At 43.1% G+C, this 16,731-nt stretch overlaps 1 protein-coding gene across 1 annotated transcript in view; it reads left to right on the top strand.

Moving 5' to 3' along the window:
* The first annotated feature begins 229 nt into the window (after window positions 1-229).
* GRIP2 (glutamate receptor interacting protein 2) overlaps window positions 230-16,731 on the top strand; it is a 243,835-nt gene continuing 227,333 nt past the window's right edge. The window contains exon 1 of the mRNA XM_056501729.1: window positions 230-377. Within this exon, the coding sequence (XP_056357704.1) occupies window positions 323-377 (55 nt within the window). The 5' untranslated portion in view covers window positions 230-322. The remainder of the gene's footprint in view (window positions 378-16,731) is intronic.

Raw genomic sequence — 16,731 nt, forward strand, 5'->3', positions numbered from 1 at the left:
TCCTATCTACGCAGACCCCCCCGGGGGAAAAACATCCAACATACACATATTGACAGAATTTCTGTGCCCCCCCTCCCCGAGTTCGGCGTTGCCGCCCTCCGCGGGGGGAGCGCACCTGCGCGGCGGGCGGCCCGGGCTGTGCGCAGGCGGGGGCGGGCAGCGCTCCCCGCCCGGCCCCGGCCCCGCCGCCGCATGCACCGCCCGGCCATAAAGCGCCGGGGAGCCCGGCCGCGCTCGGCAGCGCCCGCCGCTCCCGCCGGCCCCCCCGGGCCCCTCCAGCCGCGCCGCTGCCCCGGGGGGCGGCAGCGCCGCTCCTGCCGCGATGCCGGGCTGGAGGAAGAGCCTCGCCCTGTGCCTGCAGCGGATGCAAGAGGACGGTGAGCGCGGCGGGGGGGAAGGAGAGCTGGAGATGCTCGGAATTACCCTCTGCCTCCTCTTCTCCGTTACTCTTTGGGGTGGTGGTGATGTGCATGCCTCTGGGAGGGGGACAATGCTCTTTTGGCATGGAGCTCCGCGGATGAAGGGACTGGAGGGGGGATGCTCTTCGTGCCGATAAACTTTGCCGCAGCCAATCTTCCCTTCCATCCTCCGGCTTGCTTGGTTTCTGCTTTTGTTTTTTTTTTTTTTTTCTTTCTTCCTCAAGTGGTGAGGACAAACCTGAGCCCGAGGTGGCTGCGTGGTCCTTTTTGGATGTTTAGAGGGGCTTGCAGTATCGGAGCCCCAACTTTCTAAAGCTACTGATGATGCTATTTTCAGCAGGTAATTTTCCTCAGTGCCATCTCCACCTGGGGAATAAAGGGTTTGCAAATTGCACGGAGGACGTGTCACGGTACTCTGATTCCTATTGTGCCGCTTACTGTTGCTCACAGTGACTGTGAGTTATTTTGTTTACAATGCTCAAGAGTGTGATGTTAAATAAATGCTGGACCTGCGGCTCATGAAAGTCGTGAGAAGACATCCACAAGGTGGCACAGCGTAAGGGAGGTTTAAACGTTGCACTTCGGCTCCTGCCTTTGTAGATGAACAGGGATGAGAGTGGTGGGGAAAGTTTGTCCTGTGCTCTCATGGGACTCAGGTGCAGGAGATAATCCGGAATAGGCAGAAAAAAGCAGGAATGCGTGTTTTACGAAACTCTGCTGCTTTGGTGCAAAGTAGCTAATGGCAGGCTTTTCCTTTGGACCCCTTCCCAGACTACCTCTCTAGACTGTTCTAGTCTGTAAACATACTTAACAAATATATGAAGTGGCACTGTTGCAGCATTTCATTGTGGAATTCTCTGAACCTGCTGGTTAATAAGCACAGAGAGAGATTGTGCTGTTAGATCCCCTGCAAGGTGTTAGGACAGAGTCATCAAGCTGTTGTGCCTTTCTGATGCTGATTCCTGGCTCCCACTGCTTTGGGAGAACACTATTTCTGCTGCTGGATTGCTCTAGGACCACGGCTTCCCCTGGAGCCTCCATCCACCCAAGACAGAGCTGTTAAAAATCTCATCCTGTGGAAGAGTGAATCACTCCCCTGCTCAACACACCGAGACCTGTTGGCATGAATTCAGCCCTGTTATGGTGCAGTGCTTTGTAACGCTGCCTTGCTGCAGCTGGCATGGATGCTTTTGCACCATTGGATCAGGGTAGCTTTGGGAGCCTTATTAAACATTCACAGCAGGGACCTGTCGATGAACAGCTCTACTGGGTTAGTGTTTGCTGGATTACTTTCTCTGTGACTTCATACATGTACTGGCTCTTGTGTCTGGCTCTATGTAATGCCTTTCCTTCTCATCCCCCTTCCCTCTGACTTCACTCACTGCAGTGAGTCTGTGGCTGGTGTGCATCCCTTTGAGTACATCGCGTTTATTTCTGTGGGTGGTTCAAAGAGTAGTCAGTCTTAGGTAGGTGCCATTTAATTGCAGAATGGCTTGTCTGGATGGATAAATCTTGCAGGCTTGAGCTGATATGCAGTGTAGAGAAAGATTAGCTGAGTTTATAGGGAGCTTCTTTCCCTTTTCTACAAGGCAACCAGTTTGATGGTTGTGTTATAGCATATAATTCTGCAGGGGCAGCAGAGGAAGTATTTGGTAATGTTTTTGTAGCACTGCAGTGTTAACAGGTATGTTAGAGAAGGTTTTGTATCCTGACATGTCCCTGTCTGTGGCAGGAGGATTGGAACTAGCTGATCTTAAAGGTTCTTTCTGACCCAAACCATTCTTTAATAACACTGCAAGAAATGTCTGCACTGTTCATATTTTGATTTTTGCAAACTGACCTTCAACCAGTATATGAAGAAATATTGACTTCTGTTTTTCTTTATTCAGAGCAAGTTATGTCTGCCTTGTTGGTATCTCTATGCCTATGCAGTTGTCATAGGTTTGGGGATTTTTTTAATGCCCAAGCTGGGGACCTTTTCCCTCAGACTTGTGTGCATCCTCTGGCCCATCAATTTGTTTACTTCCTCTGAGGACCAGAGTACTTAAGCTTCCAAAGGAAATGTCCTGGTGTTCAGCAGGAGCACAATTGTAATTAGAAGAGTGGTATATTTTGGTTACTGAATATTAATGTGATGAGCACCTCTTGCAATTTGCAGCCATCCAGAGATGGATTGGAAGCTTCATTAATCAGAGTTGGTAGCAAAGGTCAGCCATGGTAAGTCACATAGGGAAATGAAGATATACACAAACTGTGCTGAAGTATGATTGCCATTTCAGTGAGTCTCTTCATGTATGTTTTGCCTTAAAATTTCTGTCCTCTGGAAGATGGGGATGACTTCTGGCCAGTGTGCAGAACGCTTCATTATATAATGTTTCTCCACTGCAAGGAGACTTGTACATGGAATGTCCTACTACTTATTCGGTTTCATGCATGAAAAAAAAATTGACGTCAATGACTTGAAAATACTTGGTGGAAAATGTGTTCCTTCCAGCCTGCATTGATAACAGACAAGTTATTCCAAAATCATGGGATTGATCCCTTGCATTGCTGTGGGGTTGTCTCAGACCTGAAAGAAGAGGTTAAAGCGTATGGTCTGGCTTTCTATCTCTCGCTGTGTGGCCAGATCTTCTGCTGATTTCTCTCCCTGATAACTCATCCTCTTTTGAGGCAGTGATGAGAGCTAGTGGGCCATGCCAGACCCATTGCTGTCCTTTATGTGAGGACTGAAGGATTTGAATTGCATTCTTGCTGCTCCAATGTTTTCAGTAGCAGAAGCAGCAAAGGCTAATTTCTGCTTTGATAGCAAAAATGTATGTGGGCAGGTGGGAAAGTCTCCGTATTTTTGGCACATCTGAGTAGATGTGGCAACTGTGTCTAGAAAGGATAAACTGTATGTGCAGACTGAGAAGTGGAGATACTTTTATCCAAACTGGTGAAATGGAGTGTTAGCTAGATGCATAGGACTTGTGTAAGATGCTTAGGGCCATGGCTGTGGGCAGACACCCTTTGCTTAATCTGAGATGTTTTTCTATTTCTAGGGGGAGGGAATACAGTTTGAGTGTAAATTTAGGTTGTTGATACAATTCCCCTTCCTCTCCCAGATGGTTTTTTTTGAGCAGAAAATTTGACTCTCACCTTTAAAACTCCAGTATGATGCCTTATAAAAATCAAAACCAAACCTTATGAAAGACTGAGGTAATGGGATTATAAAATGTGGAGTGAGTTATCCAACCAGTGCTTGAATCATAAGGCAGGTGGAAAGGACGGGAAGGGGAAAGGGACAAGTCAGACTTGCTTCAAGAAGTGACAATATAGCAAGGTTTTGTTGCTGCTATTTGCTTCCTTCCCTTGTATACAGCTCTGTGCTTGTTACCTTGGAAACAGCTGTAGGAGCATATAGGGGCATTTTGCTGCTGTGCTGCCGTGGGCAGAGGTGTCCTGTGGTGCATGGAAAGGAAAATCTTTCATGGTGCAGGTTGATTTGCAGGATGAGGGCAACAAAGTAAAAACCCATTGCAAGATCTCCTTTTCTTGGCTGCCCTGTCTTGCTGCAGGTACAGTTTGGCAGGAGTGGGACCCTGGGGAAAATTTAGCAGGGGGGTGGATTTTCATGGTTTAGGCAGAGGTATTTAAATATTTATAATAGGAAGGTAAAAATATCTCAACAGTCTGTTTTGAGGAGGCTTATAACAGCTGGGCTATGGACATCAGATTTTTATTCAGTTCTCAGGAAACAATGTACTGGGATGTTTTGCTCAATAGCTCTGAAACTATGTCCATGACTAGAAATGAGTTTCTTCTTTACTTATTCATGTACATTAGGGAGAAACATCCCACTAAAATGGAAATTTGCTGGGTTTGCATGATTAGCGGAAAACTAGATCTTTCAGTGTGTTCCATGTTGTTTGTGATATGCATGTAATGTGTAGAATAACTAAAATAGAATAACTGCTACAAATAATGTGAATTGTCTTTTGTTTACTTACCCAAAAACATTTTGATATTGAAAATGGTATGGTGTGCAAAACTTTAAATCAGTTGAACTATTCTGTGTTTAAAATATACTGTTTTTTCTTGTGCTTGCTGCATCAGAAATAATTGTCCTTTGGAAAGGTTTTTTGTTTTTGTCAGGTTGTCTTAGGACCATCTTTCAGTGCCAGGTTGAATCTGTTCTATTTTAATATATTGCTTTGCAGAGTCCTTTTGTCCAAACCTACACTGACATGATCTATTATACTGGCACTTAATTTTCAGTAAAGACATTCGGCTGTGTAGCTGTCACTGAAGTAGTGTGCAGTTGAAATGTTACAGCTGAAAGACTTACATCTGTCCACTGTACCTGGTCTATTAGTGTATTTCTGCATGTGATACTCTTGCTTTACAGTGTGTCCAAGCTTTATCAGAGATGAGGACTTGCTCACTCAGAGCTCAGGGACTTATGGGCTACTGTCTGTTTGCAATATTCATTATACAGTCCACTGCTGTTAAACAAAATGTAAAAATAGAGGTTTTGACCCTCCAATGAAGTGTGGTGGGGATTAGGATTGCATGAAGGCTGTGGTGGTAATGCTTAAGGGATAATGCTCACTTACCAACCTGATGGAACAGCCAGAGCAAATCCTGCTAGACTTTGATGGTTTTTTTCCTCATTAATATGTTGATGGGGATTTGGCACTCATTGAATGAGTAATAACTGCACCCAAGCACAGTGCTCCCTGTTCCCCTCCTTGCTGGCTGTCACATTGGTCTGAGGTTTGGGCTGCTGCTTTCGATCCTGTACTTCAGCAGTCAGAAAATTTACCTCTGATTGACAAGTCTTGCACAACTTGGGGATGATGCCACAAAGGTTTTATGGAATGACTCCAAAGCCTCATTGAAATTTGGTTAAAGGCAGAGATTAGTATTATTTTGCTTTTTGAAGTGATCTGCCAGATTTTACAACCTGGATGTGCTCCCATATCTGTAAACTCTGGCTTTATGAAACTGTATGGACATTGTGGCTTCTGCTCGCTTGTTTGTGTTATTACTCTGTGGGGATTCTTGTGAAGAAGTTTTATTAGCAATATTGAGTGATGATGCTCAGTGCTGACAAAAGCATCAGCTGCAGTGGTTTGGCATGCTTTTCCATTAGAGCTGCCAAGGTTGGAAAGTGTGGGGGGGAAACCTTTCAGGATGCTGAAGACCTTGATGGAAACTATGAATTGTGATAGCCAGGAAAATTTCAGAGTTAGAAGAATTGTTAGATCTGTCTGGAATCAAGCCATGCTTGATATTCTCCAAACCTGTTGGTGTTTCTATGGACTCATGCCAAGTGTAGTGGAAAAACACATGGGCAATTTCCAAGAAATGGATGTGGTCTTTGAAACTGTTCCAGTCCTGAGCTGTGATTGCAGCTGGTGACCCAGAGATCTTCTGATGCTCTGGGTTGCACTGAGAGGAAGATTGCTCAGGTTAAACACAAGTGTGTGGCCAGTCTGAGGTGAATGATTTGCTGTGCCTTTTTTAATTTGTCTGTCTCTTTTAAGTAGACACAAGTGGCAGAGCTGCTTAGTGGTAGGCAAGACAAGGCTGTCCACCAGGGCATGAGCTCTATGCCAGATTTTCTTTCTGTGCTTAAGACTGTGTAGGCCTTCCTACAAGTGTCCCATTTTAGTGACTTTTGTTAATTATTAGACTTCATTATAATGGAACAAAAGTCTTTATTTTGAAAATGAAGTGAATTTAGAGGTACGAATGTAGTAGAATAATTATAGGGGTAGAGCTCTATTGAAATTATCTCTTTGTAGACAAGCCCCGAGACAGTGAATCAGGCATTTCTGGAGCTCTGCATCACATAAATGGAGCCATTCCTTTTAAAAACCAGTCCTTACCTTTGACATTCAGAGCAGTGATCTGTGTGCAGAAGGCTTAGATTATTCTAGAGGCAATCTCTCTTTTCTAGAGGAAGGTGAAAACTTTTTTCCCATGATGGTCTCTTTTCCCAGAAAGACCATGTCTCATGTTCCAGTGAATGTTGGTGATGACCCAATGTGTATGGGAACTGCTCTTGCATTCGTGTCTTAATCATACCATTTAAATATCTGTGTTCCTGAAATGAGTATAGCTGCTCTGCACTGACTCTGGGACTGGGAGTGGAACATGGGCAGCACTTGATTGAGAAAATAAATCCCATCCTGATGGTCTCTGTTGGAAATGGGAGCATCTCTTCTGCAGTGTTTGGCCTGGGTGAACCACACAGTGAAATGGAACATTCCCTCTTGGAAGGATCTGCATTTTGTCCAGTTATTCTTGGTCTTTCTGTGTGCTCTGTCTATTGAGAGAAAAATGTAATGAAATTTTCAATTTAAAATCCAAGTAGAATTTTTATTCAGTCTGATTGTTTTGTCAAAAGAATGAATTACCTTTTTATTTTCTCCATTTTTCCTCCCCTTCTTTGTCTTTGGAAAATAAAGGAATTCAAGTAAATTTGTAAAATGTATTTATTTTAGCAATTATGGTGATTTCCCTGTTACTGACTCTTCCCCCTTATTAATGTTAGATGAACTTGGCATCTAGTAATTACTGGCTTTTACTTTTCAGCCAAAACTATTTTCTGGCTTTAGCAAAATTTGCTGATTGCACTGATAGTGTTGGGAGAGCTGCTTTCTACTGGGAAATTAGTTCAAACATTTTCCTCTGGCAGTGTCAGGTATGTGGCATCAAGACCACTCTGCATTGAGGGAGGAGGGGGTTATCATGGTATTTGAGCTCAAGGAAATGCAGTACATTAGGATGGGGTTAGATCCATGTCTGATCTGTGTTAAGTGGAGGTGTCACTGACCCTGCCAGCTAATCTGCTATGTCTTGACAAGTAGAAACCTCTTGCTGAGGCCAAAAAATAAATTCAATGCTACATTCTTCAAGTTGTCTATGAAGTAACACAATTTTTTGATTAATGATTTCATTTCCACTGTGAACAAAGCATTACAGAGCTTTTGTTTTAGCAATTATATTAATATTGGCTGCTGCTTTGTTGCCAGTCAGAGGCTTTTCAAGGTATTTATTTGGATTATAGGTGTTGTTGCCTTTTCTTGTACGTGTGATACTGTTAGTCATCCTGGTGACACTTCATTCATCTGGAGAAAGATATAAAGGTCCCAGCTCACATTTCAGTATTGCCTCATATAGCCTGAGAGAGGAGCTGCTACTTACATAAAGCCTGAGAGATCTCACTTGGGTCCCATGGGCTGGCTGGAGCTGAGATTAGCTGCTGGATTTTTTTTCTTATGTCTTGAATTTATAAAAAAAATTCAAATCTCTTCTCTGTTCTCAAGGCAAGTTAAGTTGGATGTAGAGTCTGTGTGCAGAGGACTCCAGTCTTATCTCTGGTCCCAGTTTGATGAGAGCAGTAACCACTGGAGCCGGGTATAGATGGTAGAGTTGGGGGTGGAGGGATTGTCCTCATTTGCATCCCCTTGCAGCAGAGGCCTTGAAGATTTAGCAACAAATGAGATGCAAAGAAACAAGGAGAAAAATAAGATAATAAGGCAAGCTGTCAGGCAGTGACAGTTTTGCAGAAATTAGTGATGCTAAGTTGCTCTCTTCTTACTTGGTACCAATGTGCTTTTCTGGTTCAGTTTTTCCATGTGTTCAGGAAATGATGTTTCCAGGAGTGGGGGCTCCTCATTAAAACTATCTTGCCCAGATCCTTAGCTTCTGATTATTGGAAGTCAGGGGAAATTCCCTGAGGCTGTCAAAGAGGGATGAATTTAGTGAAGAGCTAGGAGGATATGTTAGTATTCATAGCAGCTTGTCTCAGGGCTATGTGTTAATCCTGAACAGAGGCCACTGTTGGGAATGAATATTTTGTTTCTAGATTAAATGTTCTTTTGTTTTCTTTCATCTTGAAACAGGAGGCAGCCAATCTCAATACTATACATGCACTCATGTCTGTAAAAACACCCTCACAAGCTTCTCTTTTGAGGTTAGGGAGCAGGTAGATGTGTGTGAGGTGGGGTGGTGCTGTCTCAATCTTCTTCCCCTTGGGAGCATCATCTTTTCAACCTTCTTCCATCTCTGGTTCTCCCCTTCAAGTTGTGGAGGTTCCTTCTCAGTTGGAAGGTAGCTGCAGGTAAAATTCTTGGGCTCTGCCCACAGGGAGCTGAGCCTGGTGTGCTGCCTCCAAGTTTCAAACAAAAGCAAAGTTCAGGCATGCTGCAAATCCCATGGCAGGTGTTTAGATGAGCTATTGATGCTGTGAGCATGCTCCAGCTCAATGGCCATACTTTGCTACTCCAGAATCTTTCATGGACTTTGTGTCCTTTGCATCCTATCCAAACACCTTGTGCAGTAGCACCTGGCTGCTTGAAATAGTTGCCACATTCCCCAGCAGATCAGGCTGCAGCCCAGTGGTAACTGCAGCAATTCCTGCGTGGCTGGCACTTACTGAGTTGGTTGGTATTGGCCTTTTGGTCCTGTGCCTGTGTTCCTGACTGAGCACAGGGCTTGCAGAAAAATGATTCTATCATTTAGCTTCTCAGTGTGATGGAGTATTTTCTCTGTCATTTGAGATTAGAGGGACTGGGGTTCTGTGCCACTCAGGAAACCTCTGCATGCCACAGTCTTTGTCTGCAGAACGTGGATAATGCCTGCACTTCAAAAGGTGGTGATGCTCAGATCAAAACGGATATGGAAGTGCAGTTAAGTGTAACTTCATGGCTGTCTTCCTCTGCTTAGTATCTTCATATTCATAATTATACCAATTGTGCCAAATATTTGTTCAAAAATGAAGTAGAAAATGTCCTTCTGGCACAGGGTTGCAAATCTATTGCAGCATAGAGCTGGGCAGAACAAGAAGTTCTATTTATGTGGATAAAAATTTCCCCCTACAGTAATGAACTGTGCTGTGAGTTTACCAGCTATCTAATCTAGTTTCCATCCGTTACACCAAGTGATAATCCTCCAGCAAATTAGGTGCTGTTAGCAGCATTTCTGTCAGCCCGGCTGTGGCTGCATGTCTAGGCAACCTGCCTTTGAGGAATTTCAAAATTTGCCCTAGTCAGTCAGGCTGCTTCCTCAGGAGACTACATTTCACACGTAACACAAAGCTGAACTGTCTTGCTTCTTTAATTGTATTTATTCTGCTTTTCTTCCACCCACCACCTGTCAAGGCTGTTTGGCCACGTCTAGAGATGGCTCCTGGGTTGTTTTCTTGGAATATCCATTGTAATTAGCTTTTTGGTGTCTCCTTTCCTACTTTGATATAATTCCTTCACTGTTACTGTTCTTATACAGGGACTTGTTAGTAAGTGGGCAGGGGATCAGAAAGCAGAATGTGTGCAAACCAGGCTGGGATGCTGGTTTCTCTAGGGCTTGCTGGCTGTAGGGAGTCCTTGCCTGGGGATGAGCTGTACAGCACTGTGTGCCTTTGGCTCCCAGAGCCAGGATTGCTCTGTGGTGAGCCCCATGCTGCTGTGGCAGCTGGCCTTGCCCTGCTCTTTGGGGCTGCCCCTTGCCAAGGGTCACACTGCCTGCAGAGATTCAGTGACAGGCAATACTGCAGTGAATGCCATCCAGTTTCTCTCTGAATAACTGAGGGAGAGTGTGGCTTTTGGTCAGGGAGCACCATCCTCTGTCACCCATCTGCGTCCCTGACTGTTGCTTGGGGGAGATGCTTGTCTCCAGGCACTTCTGGGCAGGGCAAGGGGGTGCAGATTCCTGATTACCCTTCATTGTCTTGCCACTGACATACTTAGCGAGCTTTAAGTCCTTAGGGTGCTGTTTTTCTGTGCTGCTCTCTTGTGCAAATTCATGCCATGTTTTTTAATTGCAAGCTGCAATGGTAGTTCTTGGTTTGAATGCTCTGGTGGCAAGCACAGAGGTGGGAGTGAGGGACAGGGACTGGAAGAGTGCAGAGTGAGAGGGCTTGTTTCATTGTTATCTCTCTCTGCAGCTGTAAGCTTCTTACAGAAATCCAGCTCCAGCACAGCTGGCTGTAGGCTGGAGGTGCTGCTCAGCAGCGTGCAGGGAGAGCAGTGCTGAATTGCTCTGCAGGCAGATCCCTCATACTCAGGTGTGATGGGCATGCTGGCAAAGCCCCCATGGAGAAGGGGGAGGCCTGTTCAGCTCTGTGTAAAGCAAACCACTGACAAAGCAGCCCTTGCACTGGAGGAGCAGGTGATAGTGGCAGCCTCTGCAGTTTCAAAACAGCTGAGGGATTCCCTGTGTATGTGACATGTGCAAGTTTTTTTTAATGTGACTTTAACTCTGGAACGAATTGGCTCTAGAGGCTTTTCATAGCCTCTCACTATAGTAGGATAATGTGATATTTTTCTTAGCTGTGGCCCTGTACAGTGGGGTAGTCCAGCATTTGACCTGTTGAACTTCAACACCAAGTAAGTGAGAGCCAGCAAAACACCCCTGAAATTATGACAGCTTTTCAAACTTGTCTGGGCACTGTATTCCTTCCCCATCTACAGCTTTTCTCATTCAATTTCTTGCTGCAGCCCAGCAGATTTTCTGTGATGAGTCACTGCTCTCAGCCAATGTGACAGTCGGTGTGTGACTCCTATCTACCTGTCACCTCCTCAGCCTGCCACTAACCAGCTGGGTGGGTTAGCCACTGGCAAGCCATTTAACTCATTTTGACACAATGAGTTAGGCTCACAAGTCAGAGTTGAAATAAACCTTATCAGACTGTGATTTGTGCTGTGCGAGTCTTGCTGATGGTGTTTTGGGGAATATTATGTGAGTAAAGGAGCAGAGGTCCATGAAAAGACTTTTAAAATACATTTCCCTCTTTTATGAATAAAAATTTGAAGTTGAATGAAAAACTAAAATTTGGAGATTGATAGAGGGAATAGGAAAACTAATTTATGCAGCTAAGTTAGCAAGAGAATGGAGGTACACTGTGCCATGACTGGATGGAGGTACTGGGAAGTGCAACTCTCCTCCAGTGTATAATATTCACACTTCACTGCAAGAGAAGACAGACACAAATCTACCCATCCTCCACTAAAAATCTTTGTGGAAAGGTCACCTCTTTCCAGGAGGTATTTGTTTCTGGCCAAGAGAGTAAGTCCATCTTCCTGGCTGGCTGTGGTGACCCAGCACTGGAAGGGACCTCTGGGGTCTACTTTCCCTGCAAGTGAGATGTTAAAACACCAATCATCCAAGATAATGGTGTTTCAGGAGCTCATTGATTTTTAGCGGAGGGAAGTGAGTTAAAATGATGAGTCACTGACCTATTCGAAAATGAACAACCTCCTCAGTGCCATTAGGAGCTGGTAATAGATCATCCTGCACAAGAGCTGGTAAAAGGGGATTAAGGGGTCCCCTTGTGCCTGCTGTTGCTCTACATTGTGTGTGGCAGCTGTTTCACTCAATTTTTTTTTTTTTAAATGGGTAAGAAAGCAATACACCTTATATAAAAAAAACCAACAACTTCTTGTGAGTGTAATTGAAATTTAATCCTCATTGGTCCTGCTGTAACTGTTACAGACAAGGAAAGGGTGTTATGTCCTTGCTGAGGAGATGTGGCAGTGGTGGATAGTGCAGTTGGAGCTGGTGTGAAGTACCACTCCCATTAGAGAGCCCCTTGAATGGGGATATCTGAATTAAACAGTAGGGAATTTACCTGCAAGATTTCTTCTTGGCAAACCTGTGCCTGCCCTGTTTAATCCCTCCTGCCCAGGCTGAGGAGCTGCTTCCTTGTTCTTTAGGTAGCCACAGGAAGTGTGGAGATGTGGAGAACTGATGTCTGGCCTCCTTTGTGAAATACTCTGGGATTCACCTTTGAGAGGTGATGAACAAAATGGAAAATTTAAATTTTAAATTTGAATAGTACTGTAATTTTTTTTTTTTTTTTTTTTTTTTTTTTTTTGCTTCTTGCATTGTAGATCAATATTGAGCCCATGGTTACTTGCTCTCTCACTGTTTAAATGCCAGGCCCCACTTGATCACTTGTTTCCTATCTCTGGTACCTGCACAGGGCTTTGGTTTATTAAATGGAAGTCTGGTGGTGAAAATACTTTTCTGTTTTGTGCCAAGTCTTGACTTTGGGAGTTCAGTCAGTGCTGTATGCAGATTTGATCAATAAAGCTGCTAGTGATGTACTTTGCTATTAAGTCTTAGTTCATTGATTTAAGGAGTTACCAGGAACTAGAGGAAAAACGTGGTTAATTAAATTAATTGGATTATAAGGTCCACAGGGATTGTGCCTTCCTTTGTATTCTGTGAAGCACCTTGGACACCTCTGATCACTATAAAATAATGACTTTTTCCCAGGTGCTGGCAGTTTGAAATATTTAGTTTCTTTAAAACTACATGCATTTCAAGGCAGCAAATTCCTACGTGGACCATGGAGTTATGGCTTTGTAGCCTTTGGCTTTAAAGGTCCAGGTAAAAATGGAGACTTAAAATTTTAATTAAATTTAGCTAAATAGTCCCAAGGAATCTGGATCTTTTGTATTTGTTTTGCAAGATGTCTTGTGAAGTTGTAACCCATGCTCTTAGCAAAAAGCCTGTGGGGCAACTTCTAGTGCATTTGTGTTTTATATCTTGGCCTTACAGCCAATTCTAATTATCGTTTTCTTGCTGTCCAGTAAGATATATGAAGAAATAATACAGCAGCTTCTAGATAGATCTGTTCTGTAGTATCCATTTTTCAGGAAAGTAAACAGATCTCCCCCTGTCTTAAAAGGAAATTTATTCTGGGTACACGAAGTCTTGCACAGAGGTATTCTTCTGCAGAAGAATTATTTCATCTCAATTTTATTTCATCAAATTTATAGCTTCTCTTCTTCTCCAAGGGAATTGGAGACTTAAACCTTCCATTATAGGTCTGTAATTTATGTTTTCAAAATTCAGTGATTGTTATCTCTGTGTTTTTTATGAAGCTCTGTGGTGGAGGTGCTCGGATAAGGTTGTATATTAAGTATTGGCCAATTTGCTAGGAGCAAAACTGGGATTATAAATTACTGGAAACATTTTCAGTCAGCATGAGCAGGTTCTCATGTTAATGTCTTCAACTTGCTTTGAAGAATTTGGGAAGATAAGCTATAGAAAGACAGAAAGACAGCCTGGATGAACATATTATGTGGTGGCTGGAAAGCTGTACTTGTCTTACTTGGATAGTGATACACTGTCACTACCTACAAACAGATTGAGAGAATCCCCCCTGGCATCTTTTGAGGGTCTGGTAAAAGTCAACCTTTTATTTTAATAACCTCCTGAAGACAAAGAGGACATGCTGCAATCTTAAAAAAAAAAAAAAAATTAAAAATCAATGAGCAAGTCTAAAGATGTTACAAAAGCACTAGTGAGGAGAGCATGGGCTTGATCTCTTGAGACATCATCAGGAAAAGTCTTTAATTTCCATGACTTTATAGGAAAAGCAAGTATGGAGGATGCATGAGGGCTGCATAAATTAGAACACCTTTTACTCAGAAAAAAAGGGTTATGAAGGGAAAGAGCACTTCTGTGCTGCTTGCCAATCCAACCATCAAGAGAAGAAAGTTGTTGAAATTGGATTTATCTAGTAATTTGTTTTGAAGCTGTACTTATCCTTTAATGGTTTAAATTTAGACCTGAGCTATCTGTGCCTTCTGTGCCACCCTTTTTTTGGGAATGTTCTGTGATTATTTTCCATGTTTACAGTTGCACAAGAACCAAGTACTCATCTGAATCTAGAATTTAAACACTTGGCTTTGGTGTGAGTGTGTGTGGTTTTTTAAGGCCGATGTTGGCTTTTTTATGAGAGGGATTTTGGTGGCAATTTTTTGTGTTTTGGTTTGTTTCTTCTTTCCCCTCCCCCAAAAGCTTAACACATTTTAAAATAGGATTTATCCTCAAATCCAGTTGTGAGAGCAACTTATTTTGCTTCTTTGCTTGACTGTCATTTTTCTTACTGTTGTTTTTCAAAGTGAAACAAAGTGTCATACAAAATTCTACTATTTCCATAATGGTACCTGTGATGATAGAAATATAAATGAACCACTTCCCCTCTTGCCCCTTCTATTTGTCTTGTCAGGAAAACATTGAATCTTAACTTGCCCAACCTGTGTGTACTATTCTGCTACATATTGATTTGAAGCCACCTCTGTAAAATTAATTTTGATGTGAGAAATTTGGCTTTCAGTACCTTTTTCTTTGTTACTAAACAGAAAGCAAAGATTTTGTGTGGCTTTTCTTTTTCCTTAGAGAAAGAAATCTTTCTTTACAAAAATACCTTCCTTGTAAAAGTGCCAACATGGTTTTTCCTGGAGTAATTGCTGTATGTGGTTGGTACAAAATCAGAAGTACTGAAAAAATTCCTGCCCTGATAGTAACTGAACTATGTGAGGACAGCTTTTCTGATGCATCTGAGTGTTGCATGGTTTGAAGGAGGAATTGATGTTTGTGTTTGTGGTTATTTGTATGGTTGGGTTTTTTTCCCTCTATGTGGATGTGTGTTTTAAAATCCTGCCTGAAGACATCTGTGTTTGCAGAAAGCAGCTGTCACTTGAATGAAAGACTGTCTTCTTGTCTGCTGTGCCTGATGTAGGAGTAGTCTTACTGCCACCAGTGCCAAACTTATTGGCAGCAGTGTGATTAGATAGAAACCAATGAAGGTGCAAGCAGTGCAGTGTACCTTGCTCTTTTGTGTGGTCATTCTCTGTAGACAGGAGGGTGCTGGTGTGGGTCTGCCAGGTGTTTCTGCAATGCTTCTCCAGTTTTTCCCCCATCTTGCCTTGAATTTCCTTTCTGCAGGATTATTCTAGCTGCTACAAGACATATAATAAGCTAGGACTGTCTGCTTTATCAGCTCTTCCCAATGTTAGTAAAACTCCTTTTCTCTTTAATTTTCAGTGTCTGGTTGTTACAGGCTCTCAAATTAGTTTAGAGAGCTTTTGGTATATGTGGAGCTGAAGCAGGGCAGTGGAAGCAATGCTCCTGGAGGGGAGGGTGAGGGCTTGCCCAGGGCTCCTCTGTGCACATAGTTTCCACATCTCTAAATCTTCTGGAATACAAATCTCTATGGTATGGAACAAGGAACTTTTAGAGAAATCTTCTGGTGAATGTATTTTAGATCCTAAAAATTGCATTATTCAGGCTGGAGTCTTGCATTTACACGTAGAACTGAACAGATCTGTTCCTCCTTCCCAGCCTACTGAGTCCTCTGGGAGGCTGCTGCTTTTCCCTCTCTCAATAACTGATAGTGGGATATATATAAAATTATATATAATGGTCACATTAAAGCACTTTGTGAGCAGTATAGGTGTTACCTGCCAGCTTTTCCCAGTGGTGCAGTGCTGGTGTGGGCACTGCATTATTTGTGTGAGTACTGCCAGATTTTGGATGAAATCATGAAATCTTCTCTCTGCCAACAGTGATGGCTGCCATCACAATCTTTATCCCAAGGGACACAACAAGCATGAGTGTCTCTGTTTTAACCACCAACACCCTGGAATGCCATTGCTACAACAGATATCTCTGCATGGCTGCGATGTCCTGAGTTTCTCTAGCCTGCGGGAGGAGTTTTCACCAAAAAACTCACAACGGGATTCCAGAATGACAGTAGTTACCTGAGTGTTTCAAGTATTGGTGTGAGAGGGATAAATATCAGTGCTGGAGAAGAAGAGACCACAGCAAATGAGATGAGCAGAAATACTGGTGCTGATCTTCTTGGCTAGGACCAAAAGCTGCACTAGGCAAAATGCCATTGTCAGTGAGCAGTGAGGGAAATCCCAAGAAATCTGGAGGAGAGGAATGCTGAAGTGCTTCTGGAGGAGAAAGATTGACAGATGGACTTAAGGGCAATGCACTTGTAAGAGCTCCTGAGCAGAGAGAAACTCACAAGTTGAACCTGGTCGAGGGATATGAGGTCAGATAGGCACCTTTGCTCTGTGAGTCCCTAACTCCCCTTACCTCCATCCTGAGCACCTGCAGCAGGGAGCCTCTGGAAGCCATCATTCTACATTATCTGTATGTGTAGGCTGTTTCAGGCAAAGCACCAGAAATCCATACAAGAAAAAAAAGCAAAACAAAAAAACAGACCCAAGAAAAAAGGGAATAGTAAAGCACCTTCAGACTGTTCCAAGTGCTGCCTCTGCAGTGGATACAGTTTCCAGCAGCACAAATCACTGCATTGCAAAAAGCAAAGCAAGCAGGGGAGCACCTGAGTACTGAAAAACTCTGAAATGCAAAATAAATTCTTGCAAGCAGCTCAGCAACAGATAATTTAGTTCTCAGGTTGGTGGTGTTAATTTTTTTTTTGTTTGTTTAATTTTTTGGGGAGAAGGAATGAAACAAGAATAAGCATTAAAAACCTTCAAGTAGACTTTCCCCACTA

Source organism: Oenanthe melanoleuca, chromosome 12 (genome assembly GCF_029582105.1).
Source record: "Oenanthe melanoleuca isolate GR-GAL-2019-014 chromosome 12, OMel1.0, whole genome shotgun sequence".
Classification (NCBI taxonomy): domain Eukaryota; kingdom Metazoa; phylum Chordata; class Aves; order Passeriformes; family Muscicapidae; genus Oenanthe; species Oenanthe melanoleuca.